This window comes from Betta splendens, chromosome 9 (genome assembly GCF_900634795.4).
Source record: "Betta splendens chromosome 9, fBetSpl5.4, whole genome shotgun sequence".
Lineage (NCBI taxonomy): Eukaryota > Metazoa > Chordata > Actinopteri > Anabantiformes > Osphronemidae > Betta > Betta splendens.
The window spans coordinates 12,733,904-12,761,248 of NC_040889.2; the positions used below are offsets into that span (position 1 = coordinate 12,733,904).

General features: G+C 44.4%; 3 protein-coding genes across 7 annotated transcripts; all 3 read right to left on the reverse strand.

Annotated features, from left to right (window-relative positions):
• Nucleotides 1–1,162: 1,162 nt before the first annotated feature.
• Nucleotides 1,163–5,801, reverse strand: il22 (interleukin 22). Its single transcript, XM_041072490.2, has 8 exons — nucleotides 5,656–5,801; nucleotides 5,458–5,568; nucleotides 3,174–3,241; nucleotides 2,833–3,074; nucleotides 2,454–2,519; nucleotides 2,218–2,367; nucleotides 1,763–1,822; nucleotides 1,163–1,557 (listed from the first exon to the last, which is right to left on the reverse strand). Exons 2-8 carry the CDS (start codon nucleotides 5,469–5,471, stop codon nucleotides 1,441–1,443), a joined length of 717 nt encoding a protein of 238 aa, XP_040928424.1. The 5' UTR covers nucleotides 5,472–5,568; nucleotides 5,656–5,801; the 3' UTR covers nucleotides 1,163–1,440.
• A 72-nt stretch (nucleotides 5,802–5,873) lies between these two features.
• On the reverse strand, nucleotides 5,874–13,737 carry mdm1 (Mdm1 nuclear protein). Of its 3 annotated transcripts, none has more exons than XM_029162900.3 (16): nucleotides 13,522–13,737; nucleotides 13,047–13,146; nucleotides 12,681–12,821; nucleotides 12,336–12,515; nucleotides 12,036–12,112; nucleotides 11,793–11,924; nucleotides 11,243–11,404; nucleotides 10,091–10,206; nucleotides 9,921–10,008; nucleotides 8,138–8,340; nucleotides 7,882–8,064; nucleotides 7,332–7,414; nucleotides 7,202–7,257; nucleotides 6,806–7,061; nucleotides 6,230–6,292; nucleotides 5,874–6,158 (listed from the first exon to the last, which is right to left on the reverse strand). In XM_029162900.3, the coding sequence occupies exons 1-16, from the start codon at nucleotides 13,537–13,539 to the stop codon at nucleotides 6,049–6,051; spliced, it is 1,968 nt and encodes a 655-aa protein (XP_029018733.1). In that variant the 5' UTR covers nucleotides 13,540–13,737; the 3' UTR covers nucleotides 5,874–6,048. The 3 variants fall into 3 exon arrangements, with proteins under 3 accessions (XP_029018733.1, XP_029018732.1, XP_029018731.1); XM_029162899.3 differs by having other exon boundaries at nucleotides 9,921–9,963; nucleotides 12,993–13,146; XM_029162898.3 differs by having other exon boundaries at nucleotides 12,993–13,146.
• Nucleotides 13,738–14,193: 456 nt separating this feature from the next.
• LOC114862548 (ras-related protein Rap-1b) lies at nucleotides 14,194–25,971 on the reverse strand. 3 transcript variants are annotated; one of them, XM_029163003.3, is made up of 8 exons: nucleotides 25,834–25,971; nucleotides 22,944–23,011; nucleotides 22,119–22,187; nucleotides 21,106–21,162; nucleotides 20,564–20,704; nucleotides 18,782–18,925; nucleotides 18,571–18,663; nucleotides 14,194–18,492 (listed from the first exon to the last, which is right to left on the reverse strand). In XM_029163003.3, exons 2-7 carry the CDS (start codon nucleotides 22,998–23,000, stop codon nucleotides 18,577–18,579), a joined length of 555 nt encoding a protein of 184 aa, XP_029018836.1. In that variant the 5' UTR covers nucleotides 23,001–23,011; nucleotides 25,834–25,971; the 3' UTR covers nucleotides 14,194–18,492; nucleotides 18,571–18,576. The 3 variants fall into 3 exon arrangements, with proteins under 3 accessions (XP_029018836.1, XP_029018837.1, XP_055368100.1); XM_029163004.3 differs by having other exon boundaries at nucleotides 22,944–23,014; nucleotides 25,834–25,922; XM_055512125.1 differs by lacking the exon at nucleotides 25,834–25,971 and adding an exon at nucleotides 25,388–25,802.
• Between the last annotated feature and the right edge of the window lie 1,374 nt (nucleotides 25,972–27,345).

The following is a 27,345-nucleotide window of genomic DNA, read 5'->3' on the forward strand; positions in this document are numbered from 1 at the left end:
GCACACAGTCATACTGTACACCAAGCATGAATACACAAAGCCACATGCAGCAGGCTGAAACCAGACCTGCAGCTTAAAAAGTAGGTAAGTAGGTCTCATCTTGGGGTTTGTGCTGAGTCCTGCACCAGTTTAATGCTGTGGTGTGTGTCACAATAAACAGACTTTATTTGGTTTTATCCAGTTTGATCGAATGAATAGTGCAGAGATTTCAGAGACTCAGCGACACCTGTGCCTCCACATATTATCTCTCATCCTGTTTCAGGTGATGGTGTGGTTTTTATTTCATGTGAGATTGTTCAGATGTGGTTTGAACGGAACCACATGCATTTACATATTTAATTATTCCTTTATGTAGAACATCCAACAGCAGCTGTTTGAGGATATCTACTGAATCTTTGCTCAAGATCAACATAAATAAGTTGCTAATAGAAGGAAAATCCGGTCAATAAGAATAAATTCAGTATTAAGAGCAGTTACCAACTACGGAACAGAACCAGTCTGATCCAGAGAACCCAACACGTGGCAGTGGAGCCACAATGAGCGGACCTCACGTCGCTGAGGGATGAAGCACAAAGTTCTGGATCAGGAGGTTTGGACCAATTGTGGAGTCACGAGCTTCTATGCCTCATCTGCTGCGAACATGCTTTTATGCTAAAGGTTCTGACCAGCACCAGACTGTTAAACCCGCAGTGCAGAAAGGAGCGCCACCGCAGGTCCTTCCTCCACACAGCCATCAGGCTGGACAATGCATCATTGAAGTGATGCAATGTGTATCACAATGTGTCACCACACCTTCAACTTTTCTCTGTAGTGTCTGTGCAGTGCCTTCACCATTTCATCAACCGTTTTTGACACCGTGAATTTTGTGAATATTTTTTGAATATGTTTTTGCTGATGTTACCTCACTCTTGCACAATTTATTACTGACTACTGTTTTAAATATTAATGTACACATAGGCATTACTTAGTACAAGTATGTACAAGCATTACTGTTTGTCTTTGCACAATTATTACTGTTTGTTGTTTACCTTTTTGTCTTTTTATCTGTCGCGTAAATTGCTGCTATAAACACAAACATTTCCCAATTGTGGGATCAATAAAGTCGTATCCTAACCTAAAATGTGTGTCGCACATTTAAATAAAGCTGTAAATCATCCAATGATTCCATTTCAAAAAAACTTTATTTTTTTTAGAGTAAAAACTGTAACATTTAAAAACTGAAATACCAGTTTAACAATTAGCCATGTTAACATGGCAACATAATCAACACCAGAGGCATCTCAACTTCCTGATCAATAAATAGATCAATAACCAATCTACATATAAAAGTTTCTCAAATTAAATACGTCAATAAATAAACTTATAAAACGTTAGAAAAGGTGATAAATATGATAAATAATAGAAATGCTCAGTCTTCAGACATCAGAACCAGTCCAGGCCTCATTGGGCAGCAGCAGGACCGGTGGAGTTCTTGGGCTTGGCGCAGAAATCCTGCAGGTAGTTGAAGAGGATGTCGATCTCTCCCATGGCCTTGGTTATGCCTCTCTCACCTCCCATCTGAAACGAGGCAGGCACATTAGGATCGATCAGCAGAACACAAGAGCTCCAACTCTCCGGAGCTTAGCTGGAGCCTAATCAGATGTCTGCTGGTGCATTTCTTGATGCTATGACATGATTTTCAGCTGATGCTTTTGTGTGGCTTTTGTGTTATTAACCAGTCACAAAAGTTCAAAGATTCAAGAATCGATCGTGTTGATCTCACCTTAGTGAGTTTCCTGCGAAACTCCACGGCGTGGTGATGGTCGTGGTAGTGAGTCACATTCTGAAGAGACAGACCAGAGTCAAAGGTTAGCTGTTATCTGCTGCATCGCTGCGCGATTGTATGTGTGCGATAAGGCTTGGCCGGCGGAAACCACACTCAGCCCTTATCCATCACCATCAACCACACATCAACACGAGCGATACACAAAGCAGCGCAGGTTCATGAAGCAACGCACTACCTAAAACCTGCACTTACAATAAAGATGTCTACTCTGCTTCAGTTTAACCTCATCTAATACCTGAACAGATAAACAAGGTTTCAGGTTCCCACATTAAAGGAAAATATTACCAGCGTTTCAGTTTAGTTTATTACCACTGATCTGAAATAAAGCTGGTTGATTTATATCATAGCTCCTGTCCCAGGTTTTCCTGACTAATCAGCACATTTCTACTCACACAGCCGTGAGCCTGCAGGTCCTCGCTGACCCGTGTCAGATCTGTCCGCAGCCGCTGCATCTTGTGATGCTCGTTGTCACGGTGACTCAGGATGTTGTAGAGGTAGTAGTCGAGGATGTTGGCGTGGAGGCAGCAGAGCTTTAGGAGATCCTGACAGAGCACGGAGAGGTCAGAGGTCAGAGGTCAGGGCCAAGCCTGCAGGCGTTGACTGTCAGGGGTGATGTCAGGGGTTTTACCTGGTCAGTGTTGGCTTTGGGCATCAGTCTGGTGTCAGAGTCGTCGCCTGTGTCCAGACTCTGTGCCTGAGGAGAAGGAGGAGCAGATTAGCAGTAGTTTAATTTTCCTAAAGCTCACAAATTTGTAAAATTACAAATGCTTCCTTACAATCCACGTTGCAGCATAAAATCCAGATAAATATTGAATTATTCCTTTATTTAATATTACTGGTACAAATTCTATTCAAATACTCAAATATCCTGAACATATATAAAACTTATACTAATACTGTTGTCAGGCACTGTTCCTGATTTGGACTTTTAATATTTCTACTTTATAAATAAAGGACAATGTCTGGCAGTAAATTAAGGACGTGACCTTAAACGTAAGAACACTCACGTGTTGTGAGACTTCTCGGACGGCGGCGTACGTGTCTGGGTTTCGTAGCGGGTCGCTGATCGGCGGGTTGATGGGCAACCCCGCGGCCCGCTCAGCCCAGCCAATCACAAGCAGCGACAGGAGGACGAGGAGGGGGGCGGCTGGACGGAGGAAGGACACGAGGCTGGCGATGGTGAGCTTCATCTCTCCTGAAGATAACTGGTCGTAATCCTTTGAGGCTGAGGAGGTGTCAGAGTTTTCACCTAAAAAAGAAGCAGATTATTAATGAAGCAGCCTTGACGCTTCTTCAGCTCAAAGATAAAGCTGTGAACGTGTCGACAGCAGCTGCTGTGAGTCCTCACCTGCCAGTAGATGCTGTGAAGACGGCTCTCTGCGCTGTATCTTTATACAGATCAACCCTCCGCCCCCTCTTCAGAAATATAGGACAGGTAACCATCCAAAAAAACCCCATCACACACACACACACACACACACACACACACACACACACACACACACACACACACACACACACACACACACACACACACAGGTCAGTGCTGAGCTGGTGCAATCTCTGTTTACTGTCACCGACGGAGGAAATGAACTGTTAGTCAAGGTGTGACTACTGTTGCTAATAATGTTTGTCATCAAATTGTTAAAGGAATAGTTCCTCTGATGACATCATTTCCTCATATCGCAGTGTGGCTCTGTGTGTGTCTGTGTGCGTGCAGGGGTTTGCTAGAAGGAACTCCAAGTCATTGCTTCACGCTAGCAGCGTAACTTGATGTTCATTAAATCAGGTGCAGGACAAAGGAGGTGCATTGGTTGAATGAAGTGATGTGATGCCTCAGTAATGCAGCACGTCTGGTTTCAGTGAGGAAACACTTCACATTTTGTTTTTAAGTTTAAAGTAGAACCAACATTTGATTACGTAACATGCTGCTGATGCTTTAGCATTCAGGTGTAGAGGAGTTTTAGCTGCAGGTGTGAAGTCAGTGCAAACTCTTGTTATTTAGTGCTTTTCACTACTCGGTGAATCAGTGAATCAGTGAATCAGCTTCTGCAAACTGAAGCCATCAGATATACAGATACAGGGCAGTTATGTAAGAGCAGATCACGCATGAAAGTGAAATTGCTTTCATGTCTGGAGACGATATGCCCAAGGGGAGCGAGCGAACAGAGCGACACCGCAGCGCTGGGCTCCTGGTGCCTCACACTGTAAACACCCACTCGTCTGTGTGATTGATGCCAGTACGCTAACAAAGTCAGCTCCCGGCCCCTTCCCCTCAACATCACCATTTTCCTGTCAGCGTTTTCCTGGTTGTGAAGAGGGATCCAGTGTCCGGGTCACTTTTCTGATTCATCCCTCATTCATTGTGTGAGGGCGTGTGAGTCCCTCAGGGACCGCGAGGATTAAAGGCAAGAAGAATCACTTCACGCTGATTAACACAGCCAGGCCGAACAGACAGTTTGAGTGATTACTCACTGCCTTTGTATTGATTATGTAAACAAGCAGTTGTTTCAACATATCAGTTTAAGAACAAGCAGGTTAGTCATGACATGTTGCAAAACACTGTACAAAACGTGGAAACATGGAGTGGAATTGAAGTAAACAATGAAATGGAAATAACCAGATGAAGCAGCAAGTCCAGAGGATGAAGTCTGGAGAGAACACACCTTTCATGCATTTGCGTCTGAAATGCAACAAACCTTTATTAAATATGTTCACGTTGAAGCTTATTTTCTTCAGATTCATCGCTGGTTTAGTTCCAGATGCCGTTCATAACTAAACCAGTCAGACTGAGATGAACACCAATGTAGCATACATGCTAACCACGCCACCACACCGTGATGAACCTTACTTCATTTATTTGATTCTGATCTTATGAGGTCTGAGGAGCCCTGTGATGGACTGGCGACCTGTCCAGGGTGTACCTCGCCTCTCGCCCATAGCCAGCTGGGATAGGCTCCAGCACCCCCGCGACCCCACGTACGAGAGTATGTGTTAGAAGATGGATGGATGGATGGATGGATGGATGGATGGATGGATGGATGGATGGATGGATGGATGGATGGATGGATGGATGGATGGATGGATGGATGGATGGATGGATGGATGGATGGATGGTCTGAGGAAGTTTGTAACTGAACTCCCTGCCGACAAACCAGACAGCCGACAGACCATGACAATAAATGCCTGTTTTGTGTTATTGCCTTTACGCTGAACCACGACTCCAATGATCATTTTTATTCTACACGGATATGAAATTATTTATGTACGTGTGAGTCTGAGGTCATTGATGGAACATCTACATGAGGGAAAAGAGCCCACGCCCCTATTGTTTGTTCTGGCTCATTATTATGAGGGGAATTCACAGACAGGCAGTTCGTCTGAAGTTCACCCAATGCGTTGACTGTTTGTTTGAGTAACTGCCAGGTAATCCGTCCTCCGTGTCCGGAGGAAGTGATGCTGATATATGTTCCCCATGCGTTATGTTTGCAAAAACTCAGCTGGGTTCCAGTTTATTGTCAAAGTCTAAGCATTATTAGTCCAGTGTGTACAGGACCCTGCATTCACACACTTAAAGCTCATATTAGCAGGAATCATTCAGGAACTAATTAAGCTGAGGTGCTGATGCTCACACAGGTGACTTCATGCTGCCATTACTGTGGTTGGTGTCGGACTGCTGCTCAGATGTATAGTTCTGGTCAGGACTCCTCTTGGACAGACCCAGGTAGAGGCGGGGGCCGTGGCTGAGAAGAAGGTTGTCAGGGTTATTTGGAAACACCAAAACAATAAAGCTTTGGGCATTAATCAGCAGAACAACTGCAAAAACCCACCTAGGGAGGAGAAGCCAGTGGTCGTAGCACAAACTGAGCAGATTCAGTTTAAAATTTTACCCAGTCCACCGTGAAGCAGAAAGAAACCAGAGACCTGACCTCAGTTTCCTGGTGTTTAAACTCTTCATAGTGGATCTGACAGAGCGTCAGCATAGACACTTCTATGATCCTCTGTGACAGTAAGTTTGGCTAAAATAACTTCATGTCACACAACCACACAAATCTACAAAAGCATTTAATAACAAGCTGCTTTGTAAAATAGACCAAAGTAACAATTTCACCTATAAAATGTTGCTTCTAACATTAAATTAAAACTTTCCTACAAAAACACATTATTCAAACTAATCACTGCTCTACAACAGCTTGACCCCCTGTGGATCAGAGGGTCAGAGGTTATCTCTTCCCCCAGAAGTTCTCCCGTCTCTTCTGAGCGCGCTCCAGGATGGCAGACGCCACCGAGCAGGAGGCTGCAGAACGCCACGACATCACCGACAGCTGGTCGTCTGGGCAACGACACAATGTGTTACTAAGGTAGCTTAGCCTGACCTTTTTATTTGACTGTGAAAAGATTCACCTTCGTCCGAGCCGCAGCCGCCTCCTGAGCACTGCAGCTCCCTGGACCTCAGACCCAGCTCACCTGAGGACACAGGTGTGAAGTTAAACAGAAGAGGATGGATCTGAGTGGGGTCATGACGGCTTTTCCCATGTGACCAGGACACGGGGGGAGGCAAGCACGTATACTAATACTGAAGTAGATGTGGCAGAACCACAATCACAGAGATTATGCCTCAGAAACCATCAACTCGTTAAGTTTGCAGGGCCTCCGTTTTTAATGCATGGGTTGAAACAGGTGAAACAGCTGCTGCTTTCACAGACGGTGTGCAATTATAAGATTTAAAAGTAAAAGCTAAGATCATCTCACAGACACAAAACACAGATATTTTCTGGGTTAACTATGAAATTGGATCCATCGAGAATGTGAGAAGGAAGTGGAAGAGCGGGACAGTCCCTGAGTGAGTCTTTGTGTCTGCAGTGATTAACAGCACGAAGGGACCAACTGATCAGCGGGTGGTCACAGTGTCTGACTGGGTCCACAGCTTGAATCCATTAACCTAATAAGGTTTACTGTTGATTCGTGTGCAATACTGACCATTGTGCTGGAAGTCGGGGTGTCTCAGAGTGCCCTGGATACAGTGCAGCGGAGATGTGAGCATGGAGGGCCGTGCCAGAGGGGACGGAGAGGTCTGCTTCATCCTCATGGCTTTGGAGGCTTGTTTATGATTGGGGGAGCAGCCAGAGACCTTCAGGTGAGTGGGGCTATTCTCAGACCACACCTCTCGCTGTTTGATTGACGCATCCGGTGCCCTGTCCATCTTTGCTACCATGGAAACAGGTGACCCACCTGTCTGAGCACACAACATCCACATTCAATTGAATCCTGCCCACAGACCCTGACAAGCACAGGTTTGTATTAGGTGCAACCCTGGAACTAAACAACAATATTTTACAAAAGATGCCTGGATGCAGAGTAGATGCAGAGTATTACCTGCTGATTGGACAAGAAATCATCACTGTTCAGCTTCCCTACTATTATGGCTCCTCCTGGAGGACAAATAGAGGTCAGAGGTCAGTGGTGTGAGCTGTGCCTATGTGTGTGTGCACATGCGTGTGCCTACCAGTGGCAGGTGTAGTGAGGTCATGGTGAGTTCTCTGAACTGGTCTCATCTTCAGGCGGGGAGTTGGCAGCCTTCCCTCCTCGCTGAGCGCGTACACACACACACACACACACACACACACACACACACAAACACACACACACACACACACACACAAACAAACGAACGCCCCCACACACACACAGTTTCATATCCTGAGAACCAGAACGGCTGCACGAACCACAGTTTCAAACTTCTTGACATGCTTCAGAAACAGCATCGCCTCAGACCTCACACACTTTACCTACTATGACCCTTTGATCTTGGGGTTTCTTTACTTGTCTACCTTTACAGAAACACAGTAGAGGCTTTGGTTGTCTTTCAGACACAAAGCTGGTGTTTATGGGTCTAAAAACTGATGCCAGCGTTAGATCATCTCTATTTTTGATTTTCTAACTATTACAAATATAAAACACCTAAAAAACAATTACCACCTGTTGGGGTCATACACAATTACTTAAATGATGCAGAATGATGAAAGTTCAGCTGAAGATAAGGGATCAAAACATACTCATCCGTGTCGTCTTCTTCTCCTTCCTGGTTTCCTTTCTCTTCTCCCCAAGCCGTGCGCCTTTTGGCAGGACTCTGCTCTGTCTGTGCTTTTGTTTCTGGGCTACTTAGTGTGCTTCTGTTTTGTTTGAGTATTTCTGCTGAGCCCACAAGAGACGACCTCTTACTGGAGCAACCGGAGCGGCTGCAAACGAATCACACAGAAAATGAGCCCAGCAACGTTCAGCGGTGTCTGCTTCACCTGCCGGCGATCTCACCTGGCCAGGTCCAGAGCCTCCAAACTGTCCGGTTCCTCACAGAGGTCAAAGGTGAGGTGGGGGGAGGCTGGCTCAGTAGAAGAGTCCGTTGGCTCCCACAGAGTGTTGTGTTCAGACTGCAGCTGGTTCAGGTGATCTCTGGAGAAGTTAGTGCCCCAGGCCCGGCGGCGGTAGGACTGAGCCTTGTCCCTCAGCTCCTTCACCTGCACACAAACACAGGAAATGAAGCTTTAATGTCAAGTTAATCTGGACAAGACACACATAAACAGAGAAATGTGTAGCTCCTGATAAAGAAAAAAGGCATGGAGCTCTGGCTCGGGTGACTATTTTGCAACACTCAAAATACTGAACCTGCATCACAGCCTATCATTTACTGGTTACTGAGACAATAAGTAACAGTTTGTCAGACTCACTAAAAGACAAGTAGGGTGAACAACATGGCTGGATTGTTAATGTGTCCCACAGAGCAGATACAGAAAACTAGTCTTACACTGAAACAATGGCCACAGAGCTACAGAAAGTGTGTGATGAATGGGTCATCACACAACTATTGAGAAACAACACAACTATTAGGACAGCACCTGTCCTCATCTGAATGCTTCCATGACCGGGACAGATCCCACCTAGAGGAATGCTGTTTTTGCCGCTGGCTGAAGAAGCTGCAGGTTCTGGTAAAAGCGACAGTAACCTAACTCTGACCTCAGCTCAAACCCAGGATAACCCAGAGCCTGATCAAAGTTAACCTCAGCTTAGCGTCAGCAGCTTCCTCTGAACACGTCAGCTGATCACTCCACGCCACATACTGAAACTCTACACAGTTAGACTCACCACAGCACGGAAAATTAACCGGACGGTTACACATTAAACTCTGCTTCATTCAGAGGGTTACAAACAGCTGAGGGATCACTGGGTTCAGTTAATGCGTGCACACAAACAATTAACTCAAAGCTCAAACTTGGTTCTTTGTTTTAATCTTCTTTTTTCACATTTTTGGTTTGAGGTAAAAAAAACAAAACAAGCTTGTCATCAGTTGATTGCACAATATTTCAAATGACAGCAAATCAGACCACATATGTGATGTGATGCCACTGCTGGAATAAGTACAGGAGTGAAGTCCTGACATCAGGCTGGTCTCAGGTCATCAGACTGTGTTGATTTACAGAAGTCGTAGATCAATCTGTTGTTCAGCGTTTCTCTCCTGGGCCTGTACCACCTACTGTGCTAAGCTGCTCACATCAAAGCTCTGCTACACTCTGCAGAACTGTACCTAAGGACCAGGTTCTGATGCATAACAGGGCCTCCACATGTTCTGGTGATAGAGTCTAGAGAGACTAAGACTATGCTGCACTAACATTCCAGGCAGTTTTCAAGCACCGTCTTCTTCTTTGACGATTTCAAATGAACTGACGATGGCTAAATTCAGCAGATTTCATGCAGAAAATTCCAAAATTGTTCTCTTTCACATGTGGTCAACGACACTTTCCATAAGACACATGGGAAGCTACCTGTGTGTGACTAAGAGTGTGTCGTTTCTCTGAAACAAAGTTCTGTGGTTTCACCGCTAACACTCAGCAGTCTGAGTTTCCATCAGCAACACTAACAAACACAAACAGCGCAGTGACTTCTGACTAAAGACACATGACTTCACTGTTGCTCTGCGTTCAATCTCAGTGTTTCAACCTTCAGATGCCACTTTGTTTGAAATAAACTCCTCTGAAGGTCTTTGCTGTAAAGTGTGTCCTACTCTTTAGACGTATGACCCCATCCTCCACTGAATCCTGACCTGAGGGGCCTCGCCACCAGCGGCTCCACCTTCTTCTGGGATCCTGTAGAGGGGAGAACGAAAGCTGGACTGATACTCTGTCAGAATCCTGTCAGACAGACAGACAGTTTCATAAGGATTATGGCCTTATTATTATGCTTAACAACACACACGCATGCACTCAGAAGCACCTATGTCTTCTCTGAGCAGGTGGAGGGGGTGACTGTGGCCTAGTGCTGTCTGTCTGAGTGACATCCAGTGCTGGGCGATGCTTCTTCTGTGACTCCTCTTTCTTCCTTCTGTGAGTCTGAAGGAGAACACCTCAGTCAGGACTTTTGTTTTGAATACTGTTACTCAGCCACTGCAGAAGCAGCTGAGTCTCACCTTAGAGACTTAGATGTCACCAGGTACCGAGTGTTTCCTGCTGATGCTCCTACAGGCTTTGAATAAGCCTGTCTTAGTTGGTCTTTGTTTTTTATGCCCAGTAACTGAAATCTAGGCTCAGTTGGCTTCAGGACCCGGTTTCATATTAAATCCACTGTGGCTTCTGGTTGAGCTGCGATTATAAAAACTCTAATGACGTCTGTCAAGTATCTTCTTATCAAGGGTATCAAGAAGCTGACGGTGGTTACGATAAACAGACTTTACAAGCTCTCGTATCTGAGAGCGGGTCACTAAGCCCTAATTACGCCTTTGTCCAAACCTTTACACACATTCAAACTACAAATTCCTTTTCTATATTTCATATATTATATCTATATTTTATTCTATTTTCAAGGTTTATGAGACAAACGATTCCATTTTGGGTTTTCTTTGGACCCATGTTAGTTTTCACTGCTCAGTTTGCTCTAGACGTTCTGATTCCGTCTGTAGAGGTTCACTCTCGGATTCATTTAAAAGTGCAAACAAACACTTGCGTCACAGATGTCCTGTAATAATGTTTGATCCGTACAAGCTGGAGAGAGATTCTCTCCCAAACATGACATAACTTTCAGAGCGCAAGATTAGGATTCCTCCATGTGACTTATGTCAGATATTCACTTTACTTTGGAATCTAAGCAGACGAACATTTGACGAACGTTTTTGGTTGATAAATACTTTCCCCTATGACTAATTAATTAATGGCTGCAGCTGTAAAGAAGAGAAGTCTTACTCAGACGTTTAACTGACCTGAATATTACAGGCTCAGCGGAAATGTGGTTCAGTATATGGGTCAAGTGCAAACTGAAACATTCTGAATTTGCACGACAGGAAATAAAATGTAAGTCATGACACCTAATATACGACACATGGTGACGGGGCAGCCGTCTTTCACACAGAAACACGTATGTAATTACGAAAACCTTTTGCATGTGGAACAGGGGCGTTCGCTGATGTTCCATGTGTTTCCGAAGACGGGGTCCGGTGGGTGGGACCAGACCCTGGAAGCTCCGAAGGTATTCTGTTTCCAAAGGAATTGGGTTTTTCTTAAAGGGGGGTACTGGCCTGCTGGTGGAGTACAGCACCTGGGGCAGTGACCACGTCACAAATAATAAAGAGAAAGCTTCATTTAAAACATTAATCCACTTTGTTTTTAAATGTATTGTATCTTGTTTATTGCCTATGGTAAGAAAATGTAGCCATGTAAAAAATTATTATATATGAATAAATAAACATGAAATTAAACAAATGTAGACATCAATATAGAAGAACAGTGTGGCTGTAGAAGCACATGTAAAAATATTTAAATTAAATTTTACTATATGCTGTCACATTTCTGGCCCATGAAGAAAATGGTCTGGCTCCACCTAGTGGCCACCTGTCGTTAACCTGTCAAGCGCCTTCTAATGTGTAGATCGTGGCTTGCTTTCAATCTTGGTTATTTAAGTAAACTAGTACTTAGTAGTAATTTACCTGTTCTGCAGTCAGTATGGGTGAAGCAGCAGGTACAGCTTTCTTCCAGTTAAACTGTCTGTGGTACTCTGACCTCTGAGCTCCAGACCTTCGACTTCTAGACCCCGACCTCCACCGCAGGGCATGCTCACCCTGTACAACAAGGAATGAAGGAAATGCTCTCCTTATTTCCTTGTGTTTTATTTTGTAATACTTAATTAGTGTTTTTTAATTAAAAGACAGCCCCAGGTTTCAGGCTCTCACCTTGTTGGCTGAAGGCTGCTGTCCGTCAGGTAATGCTGTTATGGAGTGGCTGTCAGGATGAGAGGAGCGCAGCTTCACTGCACAGACAGAAAGCAGTAGCTGTTACTACAGGTATTATAAATGCAAAGTCAAGTGAAATTTGATTTATATACGTATCCCAGTATCACATCACTAAATCTGCTCACTAAAGTGACTGTACATCATACCACACCATCAAGTACTGCATATTTGTAAGATTTGAACTTTGAACTTAAGAACAACAAACTGAGTTGAAATGGTTGTTGTTTGGTGTATCTTTACCAGATTTTCTAGCAGCTATTTGTTCTGCTGGTGGTCCAGGGTTTCCTGCAGGCTCTGGGTCTGCAGCAGGTCGTGGTCCATCTGGGGTTTTTGGCTCTGAAGTAGATCTGGGTTGCGGAGGGGTTGAGGGCTTTGGCTCCAATGAAGGCTCCTTTCTGTGGACTGAGCAGCTCCTAGAGGCTGTAATAAAAAAAGAGAAAAAGTACAGGACTAATGTCAAGAACATGACATAACAAACTAAATCAGTTTGTCTGTAATGGAGAGGTTCACCTTTTTTTGTTTCAAACTTCTAAAAAATGGCAATTTACCAAACTGTACTGATTACATGTTTCTTCTGCACCCTACCAGCAGAGGGCTCCTTCCTCTGAGCATGAGCGGAAAGAGAGCGCTGTGGACCTGATGGACAACTAACAGAAGTGCCCAACTGAGCCACAGCACCAGGGCCGAGCCTCTTGCGCCGCTGGATACCTGGTTCTCTACTAATACCTGCGACACAACACAGAACAGCGGTACTTTTTACAGTACTGATGACTGTTGTTGATGAACATTGACACGCAAGTGTTCAAACATCATTTGTTGGCTCAGTAAAAGCCTACGAGGAGGATTCTCTCCTTTCATGGTAAAACGATTCACTTGATTAGTTATTAGGTGAGAGACCTGAAGCCAACCACTGTATCTGGAGCCCTTCAGGATGCACTCCATTCTTCTTACCGAAGCGGTCCGAGCGCAGGCCAGCCAGAGGACCACAGCGCTGAGGGGACAGGCTTCTGGACCGGGACACCCCAAAGCTCCTCTGGTACTCACTCTGACTCTATGACAGGCAGACAAGAGGGACACGTTGCGTTTTCTCACACTATCATCTTCTTTATGCAGGTGGATGCGTCAGTGTGAGCTACAGCAGACAAGTTACTATTTCACCGTAGCATAGTTTAAATAGAGTAGTAGTAGTAGCAGTAGTAGTAGTAGTAGTACAGTAGGCGAACATTTGGGCAGTGCTTTCATTCTGATGATGATTAGCTGATTAGCGCAGATTACTCCTGACGCTGCAGTTTCTAACTAGGTCCAGTCCGGCGTTTGGTTCGCTATTGACCGTTACAACCAGTTCACGGGAGTTAGCCGTTGACGTTGATCCGCTCTCCGCATCGCTAGCCTGCTGCTAATGCTATCACCTGTTGAGGATGTTTACCTTGAAGCGGACGGTCATGACGCTGTCACTGCGGGACAAACACCTCCAGACGTCACTACGCCGTCATGACCTCGGGGGCTGAGTCTGTAGAGCTGGTCAAAGCGTACTAACTAGCTAACTAACTCCACCAGCATGCTAACCAGACGCTGACACCTCAGCTTCGGTTACGGTAAAAAGCCGCCACAGCCGTTGCCATGGCAGCTGAGCGCCCTTTGAAAACTTTATTAGTCATCGTGAGATTACATTGACAAACGCGCAACGAACAAAAGGACAGCGCTGATGGACAATTATTAAATACATTAGATAAACTTAAAACGGATTTAATATTGCATCTTTATTATGAATATTTGTGTCAATATCACTGACAATTATATATATTAATTTATATCATTTAAACGTATAAATTATGAACAATATAGTTTATATGTCTATAATACATATACTTTTGATATTTATAGTCTATACTATGAATTAAGCCCTGTAGAATATAATACTAATAAAATAATGTAAATTAAGATAACTTGACACATCTGATCAGTGTTCAGTGAGGCAGAAGTTTAAATATATTTTTACAATTAAGTGCAAGTATTATTCTTACATTAGTTTGGGTATTGACAAGTTTTAGGAAAAATTATTGTATTTATCTAATCAGAAAAAACTCTAAAACACAGCTTGCTGTTACAAAATTGCACCACTTTTATTTATTTAAGGCTTTTTAGTTTTCACTTTACATTTGGCTTCACCCTGTCCCTCCCCTTTCACTGCTGCTGTGGTTTCTGTACTGGGGGAAAAAAACAGTTCAAGCTTTTAGACACCAGTTTTAAACTCCCAACAGCTGAATCAAGATGATTCTGCAGGGTGGAGATGGGATTTAAACCTGGTACTTCACTGGGTCAACTGGTTTGTTTTTTTCTATTTCACTGGTCAGCATGCCATACAGAGGAAAAGCCGATTCATTTTCGTAAATGTAAAATAGTTTCTTCTTGTCAATAAATCATTCCAGGTTGCATTTGGCTGCAGCTGCAATTGTCACTTCAAACTATGTCTACATAATAAAGGAGCAGTCAAACATGGCGAGAATCCTCCTGTTCGTCACTGATGTGGAGATCATAATCAGATTATCTCTGAGTCCAGTACAGGGACAGGTCCTCAAGCGTTTAGCCTAGAGGGAAACCGAAGACGTTAAGATGTCACGCTAGGTTCCCTCACTTAGCATTTAGAAACATTTGACACACTATAATGTATCTGTTAGCATAACATACATTCAGCTAATGACATTGTGGATCTTTCCACAATTTATTATAGTTAAGTTCAGTTTGTTGCTTACACACCCAGCTCCACTTAGAGAAGCTCACAGGAGACGCATCATTTGCCCTTGGATATGCTTGCAGCTACATTACAGTGTTTTACAAATGACTTATTCAAAATTTAACACTAGATTTAGGGAAAAGTAAAACGTACGGTACCTACACCAATGATAAAACCTCAGTTTACCACAGCTGTTAAGGCTTCAGCGTGCTCCCAAACAAGAGTTGGTCAGACTGGAGGTGACTGCATCTAACTATTCTATAACTCTAATAATTAACTCATCTGTCAAATGTTATATTTCCAGAACTACAATGAAGGACGAATGCCACTGCAGCCTCTGTGACACTGGATGCCAGAAAGGTCTGATTGCAGCCAGGGTCAGGTCATAATGTTATTAACTCCTCTATGCGTGAATCAGGTGTTCGTGTTTAGCAGTCAGGAGTAAAACCCAACCTGAACTGTTTTAGAACTGAGCCATACACATCATCTTAACCAAACCCATTCAGCATTTATAACACACATCCTTTTTTGCAGGGGTGGTGTTTGTACCATATACTCAGAATTAAAATATGAAACTTTCTGCATAATGAATGACAGTAACACCAGCTATAATCCTAAAACATAGTTTTATGTAAATGCATAATCATGTTTATTAATAAGGTGATTACACAATAACAATCTGACAACTTAACATATTTCATTTCAAAAGTAAGGCTGTGGGAAAAATAAGGCTTTAAATGCACCTGTGAATGATTTGCACTCTAAAATAACCTATTCCAGGGATGGTCAGCTCAAGTCCTTGAGGACCTCTGTCCCACTACTGTTTACATTGATCAGGTGTGATCAGCCAACTGACACCTCATCAAGATACTCCGCAGGGAGAGATGAAACACCAGCAGGACAATGGCCCCTATGGACTTGAGTTGGTCACTTGTGACCTATTCACTTTTGTGGTCGTTAAATTATACATCCTTCAAGGATCACAAGTATATTATGCTGGTTACTGATCATTCATTAGCAGTTACATCACTTATGAAAACTTTGTAGGAGAAATGTTGCTCAATCAATTTAACATGTGATAATGTTGTTCGTGTTATTTTTTAACATTTTTTTGTTTATCTATGTTAAGAGAGGTGTAATTGAAGTAAAGCGTTATCCAGTTATCCTAATGTTTTCTCTTGTAGTATGAATCTCTTGTGTGCGGTTGACTGCGGTGTTCAGGGTGGTACAGTTCTACTATGGGTAGACGTACAAGAATAAGTAAAGCACTGTACTCAAAAGGTTATTTAAAGGTTAACGTTACGCTTTATCTGATGAAGTTAGAGGCTTAAATCCCATTCCTATTTGTTGAACCGTTTACTGTGCCTTACAATCTGTCTGTGAGCACTGGAGTCAACAGCAACGACCTTAGCATGGCTGCAAAAAGACATTTCGCTGGAAGCTTCTGCTCGGCATGCAAACTGCTGCAGCACCTCCTGGAGGTCAGACTGAGTACTGACAGAAATATCAACATGCTACATGACTGGACCAGAATACTAACAGCAGTACCACAGTATGCTGCAGTAACACTGGTAGTACAACACTGCACACAGCAGTACTCACAGAGGTCACTGGTCCCACATACTGAACGCGTATGCTGACCACTCTCACATTTCAAACAGAATTAACAGATTATTCAAAGGCTGTCTGTGGTTGATTTCACAAGCTCCACCCCCTGTGGGCGGGGCTTTCACTATTTAAACCATACCCTTTCCAGTCAGCCTCAACCTTTTGTTCAACTTTTTGCTTTAACTGATGAGAAAATTAAGCCCAGTGGAGTATTTCATGGTCATACTTTAAACATGTTAGTCTGGTAGTTGTAACTGTAAATGTCACCTTTATTAGCCTAAAGCTAAGACTAAATTGGCGCATTGGCTTCTTTTACTTTCATCAATAACTCCTCAAACCCTCTCTGCCAATCATTAAACATTAATATATATATATTTTCCATGGTGTTTCCATTCAGGTGGCTGTGAGCTCACGTTATTCTTTCACCAGAGCTGCTAAAGTGTTAGCATAAAATACAACACACATATGAAGGACCTGGTCCTGTGTGTACCTGGATCATGTTTCCATCAGTTAAAGAGAAGCTGACCAAAAGGACCTTCAACCAACTCATGTTAATCATATTAGTAATCAGGTAATAATATGGTTAATAACACAGAAGCAACACTTGCTGACTGGTCTTTCAGTAAATATAACCCACCCACCCGGGATAAAGTGGTCATCACAGAAACTGGCCTGATTCATGTTGTTATGCAGCTCAATGACACAAACACATAAAAACACACACAGACACAGACACACACACACATACACGCACACACACACACACACACACACATACACACACACATACACACACAGAGCTAAAGTACTGGACCAGTGTGAGTCTGCTGTCTAAAGGCAACATGTCCACCCTCAGCAGCAGATCTGAGGTCAGCTCAACGGGCTGTTAACAAACCGACCTGCACATGTGATCCTTATTTTGTTTCTTTGGTAGTATAGCATCATTAGCATCTCTTTGAAATGTCTATAAACCACTAGCTGTTTGTTTATTCTGCTAGGCCATCAAAAGTTGTTTGCATCAGTCATCCAAATATAAATTCAATACTGTTCCCATGTGCTGGCATCAATAATCCTGACAGTTTGACAAGATTCTAAGCTAATGAACTACAAAGCTAGAAGTACAAATAAGTCCCATCTATAACCACGCATGTGCTAAGAGCACATTGTTTTTCCTCACATCACTGCTAATACATTCTAACACCTGCAAGAGGCTAGCAAACAACTAGCCATCGTTACTCCCCCTGTGAAGTGTAGCCAATGCTAGCACCTCACTAACTGCAATGTTGGCAATGCATTTGACTAGATATTAGGCTGACAGTCTAAAATACATTTCTTGAAGAGTATGCTAACAAGGCTAATACATAACAAAGAGCCCAAATAGCAGCCAGCTAATTTATGTTAGAGCTATCAGGGCTATCAACACTTGGAGCTGACCTTCAGCCTGCTGCACCCCCAGCCCACCCTCCCCTCCCTCACCCCCAAAAACATTAAATCATTAAATGAGTTTTTCCTTTTTTTCACACAGAATCATAATAATAATAACCACTGCAATAATAATAATAATCATCACTGTATGAATCCACAGGTTTGACCAGAGCCACAGAGTCAACCATGTTAGCTGTGACATCCCCAAGCTAACCATAGCGCCAACATGGCCGACAGTGAAGCTGGCTCGGGACAGCTAGAAGAAAAAGAGGAAGGAAACTGAAAGAAAGTAGAACAAAGAAATATTCGAACTAAAAAGCAGAAAGCCACTCCCCAGCGCTAAACAGCCTAGCAGAGAGCATGATAGGGACTGTAGTTTAAATGTGGGCAGCCCCCATTCCACCAACAGTGGGATCATCAGCAGAAGCAGTGCTACCGCTGTGGTCTTGTTTGGATTGGATGATTCCAAGGCAAGAGTCTCTGTTAAACAGTGTGGTGGGAGGATGGGAAATGCAGTTGTCGTGGTAACAGAGGAAGCTGATGCTGATGATAACATGGTTGCGTAAAAGGGGCACGGCCAGCTGGAAGATATCCTGTGATTGGTTGGTTGTTGGTCAGGTGAGCAGAAAACTGTAGGAGACAGAACAGCACTGTAACACATGCTGAAACTCTTATTAAAATAGGGAAAGGATGCCAGTGTAGACCTGCCTGTCATTAGAGAAGCTGACAAGTGGACTTTTTGCGAGTTTTCCCCGGAACTGGACTCTTCCTGTTAATCTGTCGCACAAGGTCGTAGAAGATCTGTCCACAAACAAACACAGTTACATGTATTTCTAGCATCACAACGTGGCAACGTGCTGGATCCTTAACTGGGTTTATGTTTACTGAGAGCGACGTGCGGTTTGTGTCATGTAGTCACCTCGTTAACGTTGATCTTGCTCTTGGCCGAGGTCTCCAGGAAGGCGCAGGAATTCCACTGGCGAGCGAGGCCGATACCCGACTCTTTGGCCACCACACGCTCCACCTCCAGGTCACATTTGTTTCCAACCAGGATCATGGGAACCTGCAGCAACACAAACGAGATTCACGCTCATGCGGATGCCTCATTGGTAGAGGAGCTGAACTTCTTTTTGCCCGCTATAAAGCTACTAGACCTGACCCTGTGGCTCCGGCTCAACGGCCCTCCAACCTCCAGCCACTTATATGCAGGAACATCATGTCAGAGCAGTTTTGAAGGCTGTGCACTCCAACAAAGCTGCGGGAGAGGATGGGATACTGGCTAAAGTAGTTAAAGCCTGTATCAGGGGTACTAACAAGTATTTTTTACACTTCCCTGCAATTGGTTAGTTTCCCACAGAGCCTGATAGCAGCTACAATTATTCCAGTCCCGCAGAAAACAGTCATTAGTAGCCAGACCTATCGCACTGACTTCCGTTGTAATGAAGTGCTTTGAGAGACTTGTCTGACAACATTTCAGGTTCTGCCTCCCACCTAATTTTAACCAACACTAGTTTGGCTACATAGCCAATAGGTCAACAGGGGACGCCATCGCCACAGCTCTACGAGCTCTGAGCCATCTTGAGAAACCTGGGAACTACGTCAGAATGCGCTACATAGAATACAGTTCAGCCTTTAACACCACCCTGCCAGTCGTTCTGTATAGAAGGCTGACTGACCTGGACTTTCCCCTTCTCATCTGGGAATGCTCTACACACATGACTGCATCCCCTCTGACCCATCTAACATCATAATCAAGTTTGCAGAGGGGTCTTATCTCTAAAGGTGATGAAAGAGAATATAGGTCCAGAAGCTATCCCCATGGTGCGCTGCCAACAACCTACATCTAAACACTAGCTGAACAAAGTAGATGGTGCTGGAATATCAGGCACAAAGGAGAACTCGACCCTCTACATCAAGGGGGACAGTGTGGAGAGGGTCTCCCCCTACAAACTCCAAAGAGTTCACGTCAGCCAGGATCTCACCTAGAAAACCAACATGTCTCTGGTGATTAAAAAGGCTCAACAGACACTCCACTTCCTCAGGGTTCTGCAGAGAACCAAGGTGAAACAACAGCTGTTGACTTCTTTCTATCATTGTATGAAAGAAAGTGTCCTCTCATGCATGCCCCACTGTATCAAAGTATGGCATGCCAGTTTAACAACTGCAGACAGAAAAACCCTACAGAGGGTAATAAACACAGCACAAAAAAAAACATTGTCTGCCCCCTAACCCAACTGGAAGACATGGCAGAGTTCCGGTACCTGAACAGAAGGACCTAAAAAAGGACTCACACCCTGGTCTGTGTCCCTTCACTCTCTTATCATCGTGCAAGAGATACCAGAGCATCAAAAGCCGAACAAATAGAACGAAAAATGTTTTTTACCCCTAGGCCATCAGACTTTTAAACAATAGATAACACTACATAGAGACCAGACCTGTGAAATACTTATGTGTAGACAGTGACTGTGACCAGTGTGTGTGTTTGTGATTTTGTGTGTGTGTGTGTGTGTATATATTTCTTTTCTAGTGTACTGTATTGTCTGTTTGCACCAAGAGCCCATCCAGTTTCGTTGTATACATGCTTAACAGTGATATCAATGCCTTTTCTATTCTATCCATGCACATGTATGAGCATTCACTATAGAATATTAGTGACTGGTCTGATCACTGCATGTCCCATTTAAGTGCGTGAGTCTCCTACATCTTCTGTGTCCTTCACTCTGAGGATCTGCTCTCTGAGGTCCTGAAGGTCGTTAAAGGTCGACTGAGCTGTGATGGAGTAAACCAGAGCGAAGCCCTGACCGTTCTTCATGTACAGGTCTCTCATGGCTGTGAACTGCTCCTACAGAAAGAGAACGAGGCAGGAGAGAGTCAGGGACACTCAATAAGTCCTGCATTTAAAAGGTCACAGTAAAAGTACAAAGTATTATTCTACAGAGTATATTATCTAGATTAATTTTATCCTGGGGGGCAATGGCACAGTAAATCGTCAAAGTAGAAAACAATTGGATTCAATTAGAAACAGCCTGAGTTTGGTTTTAAGTTATTTTAGTAGGTAATTGTTGAGTTTATAGATTACAAGTAAAGTCCATAAACATAAACAACTCCTGTTAAATCCCACTGAAAATGTATTACTGACTATTTTTTGTTGGAAACTATACTCATAATAAAAAAGGTTGTTTGTGGTAAATAAAATGTAGGTAAGTATAAAGTAGGAAAACAGGACTGAGAGTCAGGTCTTACTGTTCCCGCTGTGTCCAGAATCTCCAACATACACTGCTGTCCATCGACCTCCACTTGCTGAAAGACAGAAATGATGAGGTTATAATAATAAAACAAACTAAAAGGTTATAAACGAATCCAGGTCCCAGCTATGCTGACACCAGACTGACCAGCAGATTCGGGTTTCTGATCTAAGCCAGTGTCAGAGAACCGAGCACTCAGGAAATCACGCCTTCAAACCGAGCAGTGAGACATGGTGTCGCACCCAAGCACAGCTGAGCTGAACAGCCCAGATAGAAAACCACAATAAAAAAACTCACGCTGTAATCATACGGTTTCATTTTACCAAAGTTCTGAGTGATTTGTGGGAATAAGACACACGGGGAGTGTTTCTGGATTGAGCACTGATAATAGTCCATCTATGCGAGATGAGTCTGACCAGTCACTCTGTTGTGTAGCTCTCCTGTGCCTTGGTGGAAACCCGCTGACACATTTATATGAATAAATTATCACTGTTCCTTTCTTGCTGCTTTACTTCCAGCCACAACAACTTCTATCATGTAGGACTGAGGTCAGAACTTCAGCTCAGTCACTGCAGAACATGACATTTCTTCTGTTGTTCAAGGTGGAATAACTGATTTTTTTTTTTTTGCACGATGAGTTCTGACTGGAGTCGACAAAGATCAAATTTCTGCTAAATTAGCTTCCCCTCACTATAAAACCCAAGAAAAGACTAAAAATCCTTCTCATCACATAAAAATGAATAAACCCCAACATATCTTAAGCTTAGCTCCTTATGTCCCAGCAGAACACCTGGTTGTCAGTGCTGGTCTACTGGTGGCTCTAGAGGTTCTATATGTAGAGCTACCCACCTCCTCTGTGGAACCAGCTCCCAGTTCAGGTTCTGGAGGCGAACGCCCTCTCTACTTTTTAAGACCAGGCTCAGAACCTTCCTTTTAATAAAGGCCCTGGGATGCGACACTACTCCCTCCCACCGCTCCTCAAGCTCTTACAGTGGGTTGAACATGTCCTACCTTCCTGTAGGAGTCTTCTATCGTTGGGTCGTATTTTTCCACAAAGATTCCCTGAACGAACTGGACAGTCTGCGGACAGAGAGAAGTAGGGCAGTGGTGTTAATGGGGCTCTGTTCTGTCCTCCATTGGAAGTCATTAGATTGGAATTAATGTGACACACTGCCACGTCTCCATTATATCGTCTGGAGTAAAGCACTTCATTGTTGTGAGGCTTGCACCAGTGTTTGTGTGTCAATGTTGAGGATGATTCACAGGAAAACACACTCACATCAGTTGGACGTGTTAACGCTGAGTTTTAAAGGCGTCAAAGGATGAACAGTGAAGACATCACCAACGTTTGTCACACAGTTTAGGAGCTGAAAACGAGGACAGCTGGACAGTTGTCTACCTCATCAGTCCATTTACATGTGAGCGAGTTAAAGGTCCGGGCTGATTTCAGACATTTGCTGCCTCTCAGTGAAAAGTCAGATCAAACTGATGTCAGCTGTCATGCAATCGACAGGCACCAGCTGATGATCTGGAGCCACTGCCACTCAAACTGAGCTGTGTGTGATGTGCTGAAAGGAGGCAGGAACTCAGCATGTGGTTCCAGACTTCAGGTCGTCATCGACTACAAAGGGACCACAGCCAAGTATTAAATCTGACTAAGTAATTCATGACTCTGCTATGAATCACGTTGTTTGAGCTCAAAACAACATCTGTAAGTAAAAATTGTTGTAGTTGCGACACCGTTCACTTAACACCTGAAAAACATCCTGATGGCATCATTTTAAAATGGACTAGGAGGACGAAGAGAGCGCGGGAGGAAGACCAGGCTGAACTCACCAGAGCTGACTTGCCGACTCCTCCCGATCCTAAAACAACCAGCTTGTATTCACGCATCCTGTCTGTGTCTGCTGGGCGAGAGAGAGGGAGAGAGAGAGTTACCAGGTTACTAAGTTCAGAGCAGCCAATCACAGAAATGTAAACAGAGCAGTCACATGATTTCACAGCTGGTGGTGATGTCACGCCTGTGGAATCCTTCATGGTTACGGTTGCTAAGCGCCCGGATGTGCGTATAGATGCATATTTGTGTTACATGCTGCTTCTTGTTGCTGGTATGCAGTAGTTTTTACTTCCACTGTGCTGCAGGATCTTCATGTGACAGTTCCAAGGTTTCAGGACACAAACGCAGCCAGCGAGGCGAGAGGAGAATGTGCAAGAATATGTAAATGACCTGTAACCAAGACAGCGCCACCAGCTGTGTGGTCACATGACCGGTGTGTTTCTATTAACTTAACCAGATGCAAGCTGGGTAATTATTAGCTCGCTGTAAGAGGCTGGAAATCTGCATGTGTGTGTGTCTGTTCTCCTTTTGGCGGCTCAGGCCTGAGATCAGGGTTCTGGGTAGAGGTGGGCTTGGGTTCTGTACATGTGTGATACCAGTAACGTTATGGTTTCTGCGTCCACGTTAACACGTTTGGTAGATCTGGACACAAACCAGGTCCAGAAGGCTTCACAGAGTAAACTCCAGGCTTTAGATACTGGGATAAAGGTTTACACAGGAGGCTTGCTTCGACTCGGACCATCAGTCTCTTCTTAGCGAGCCTCTCATGAGCCCATCATGTGATCAGCTGATTCAAGATGCTTGCCAACGTATAGAATGCGGTTACTGAAGAAACAAGAGCAGCAACGTGAAACTGAATTCAATCTTAGCAACGACTGAACTCTGAACACAAGAGTCACCTGCTGTGGTTCTGAGTGACAATATGAGTGGCGGTTCTGTGGATCTGAGCTGACCGCTTGACCCTCTCTCATGCCGCCTAATGTTCTCTGATGGGTTCTGCTCCTCAAGCTGTATGGGAATCATCAGCTCCAGTTCACTTTGCCAATAAACTCCGCTTCTGTAACGCCTAAAAGCAGGCAGGGCCATCATCAGAGATGATCTCTAAATCACAACGTTGCTAAAAATATCACGAGTGGTGCCTGATTTCTGACACATGCTGCTGCCATCAGGGGCTTTTTCAGCTTTTAAATCAGCTCCACTTTGTGTCACGGCTGCTCCTTCATTTTCCGTTGTATCCATGTTGCCCAGTTGCAACAGAAAAGGCATGAAAAGGACAAAAGAAGCGTGATTATCTGCTCAACGTTGCGTTTGCACAAGGTTTTTTATGAGCGACGTGTGGCTCTAATGGGCCATCAGGGCCTTTACACCAGGGTTTATGGCTTAATCATCCCCATTTAAGCCTGATACCGGGGCTGAAGGAGATTGAGCGTCCAGGGGCCTGGTCCCAACACGACCTGCGTTTTCTCTCTTTGGATCGATGCAACAAGTCCGGGCGAGTGCAGGGATTCGCAGGAGCCGAGAAGTGAAGCGGGAAGGAGACGAGGTCAGCAAAGGGAAAGTGACTGAACCAAGCAACTCAACCTCCAAACGCTTTTGTTTCACCACCTCTGTCACTGCTCATGTTGCAACACCTTAATGGCCTGTGCGCAACTATTCTCCGCTGAGCGAGTCATCATCATTACAGAGAAATTTCTACATCACACCAGCAGCTACTTGGTGACAAGCGCAACAAGCTGCAGCAGGTAGAGGCTGAGTTCAGGGCTGTCATGACAACTGCTGCAGTAAATCTAACTCCTGCATGTTCATTTATTCGCTAGGATCAAACCGTGGCCGTTAAGCATCCGCATGAAAAGGTCTTCAATGAGGAGAAGGCGAATAAAACACCTTTAGCTGCAGCTATGTCAGTATCAGGCTGGAGGTGTGGGTGGAGGTGCTACTGCAACAAGCTTCCCATTAATATTCTGATGAGCCGAGATGTTTTGACTGATCAACGGCCCACAAATCCAGAAATAAGCCACTGATTACTGTACCTCAGGTTACATGTACCAGAAAACTGAGCTCCCAGCAGAGTTTGACTGCAATAAATTACAGTCACGCGTGAATACGCAGCCAATATTATGCCCAAGTACTTTTACTAGGTGGTAAATTACTAGCGTTTTCACTCAAAATGGATCATCTGAGAACTTCCTACTTAGTTTACCGCAACCTAGCACCCTGGATGCAGTTCTGCTTTTTCCTGCGTGAGGTGAGGGCAACACGATGTTAATCTACTGGAATAAAGTTGCTGGAGGAGAAAGATGGACCCGCACACGCACGCACGCACGCGCGCTGAGGCGGGGCCTGTCAGTACCAGTGTGTTTGCTGCTGACAGTACAACACACAGACGGACGGACGGACAGACAGGGAGGGAGGGAGATAGACAGGTTCCTACAAACTCCTTAACTTTGCATTAAGCCACTCGTCTTTTTTCTCCAGCAGCCAGCGGGACTTCAGTTCCGCCGCTCGGTGGCCGCCCCACGGCGCTCCCCGCGGTCCATCCCTGGCAGCAGGCCGCCTCTGCCCGGAGCCTCAGAGCCAGGCAGGGGGCCGGAACACAAAGAGCTGCCGGACACGCAGACAGGCGGCCGCCATGATGACACCCCGCCGTCCGCCTGCGTCAACCAGAAGCCCCGCTTCGCTCCGTCCGTCCGTCTGTCCGCCCGGCGGTCGCTTCCGCAAACCCAGCCCAGGTCGGCACCGGCCTGTCTCCCTGCCTGCCTGCTCGCACTCGCCTGTCAGGGTGTGACCCGGTGCGGCCCGGGTTCGTCTACATGTACGTGACGGAGGGAGGACTCGGAGGAGACAGAAGAAAAGAGAAAAGGAGATAAAATATGGAAGGAAGCTACTCACGCTCATCCACCCGTCGGCTCCGCTGCGCCCTCTCTCTCTCTCGCTCCCTCCCAGTCTGCGTGAGTGTCGCTCTATCACAGCCGCTCCCTCCTGCTGCTTGAGCGTCAAGGTGGACGTGGAGGGCGCAGACGTTTCCTGTTAGTTCTTTCAGGGTAAAAGGGTTTGAGATTTGTGGTTGTAAAGTGGCCATGTTAAGATGAATATAAGCTTTGTTCACTGATAGGAGTCAAGAGTCAATTGATAAAGTATTTAATATAAATAATAACAGTGTAACAGCTGTGCTAGTTTTTTTAAAAGTCTCTCATTGGGCTTTATTTATATGTGTATATGTTTCATGCGACTTCTTGTCATTTTAATCAATTCAATTAATGCCAATTAATTGGCAGTAAACTAATATAAACGCTGGTCCAATGCAAGATGGAAGAGGAGGATTTCATGTATTTTAATGTTACAACTGGAGAAAAAGAGATAAATGTGTGTCCTGACGTATTCCTGCTTGCCAAGCTTTTATTCTGAAGGCATTCTATGCTCATTTTCCGGTTTCGCTCCAGCTTCGTCACAGATTTTTTCTTGTGACGTTGGAGCCTCGCTCTCAGCTGCTTCCCGCTTCCTGTAGAGTGAAAACAGACGTTCGAGATTTTTGTTTTGCTTCTATAAATGAATTATTACGGCATTACATTGCCGTGTGACGTCACCAGGCAACCAAAAACCTGATGAAAGCTGCCCATCTGCCTTGCTCAGAGTGAACGAATTTTATTATAGTATGCATCATAAAAGTAACAATAGTTTAGAGTTTGAATACTGTGTAAGAAGTACTAATTTATGTATTACAAAGGCTACTTCAATAGCGCAAACAAATCTAGACGCATCTGGATGACTCGTCTGACTCGTTTTAATAAGAGTAAGAAAACCTTTATTTGTCCCACACTGGGGAAATTGCATCTTACAACAGCCAAGTTGAAGTTTATTTTTTTTGTTTGTTTTTTATATTTTTTAAACATTACAGATTTGCAGCTTTCAGATGTGGGATTAATACAATATTAAATGTGCTGAGCTGTTTATATGAACGCATTGAAAAAAAAAACAAATCCTCTGAAGGTACTTCCACATCCTCGCAGGATGAAACCTGGAAAAGGGAGGCAACGATAATGTGCTTAGGAGACGTTTATTACTCTGGAAAGTCATGGTGGTCACAGAGGTGGTCAAAGGTCAAAGCAGTCCCAGTGGTAAGGAGAGCAAGTGAACAACCAGATGAAGGATGCTTGTGTTTAAAGCAGAGTCAGAAAACAGCAGCACATGTTAGAACACGCCTCAACACTGTTTACTACACAGCACTAGCCTTGTGAAGCCACACCCAAACAGGAAGGAGTCACCAAGAATAGCAAAGCCCCCCGCCCAGCCAGCTTCCCTTTCACTCACACACACTTCCTCCCCTGTATACACTGTGTACGCTAGTACTTGTGAAACACATGCTGGATGCAGCATTATTTAATCCAAATCACAGACAGGCTG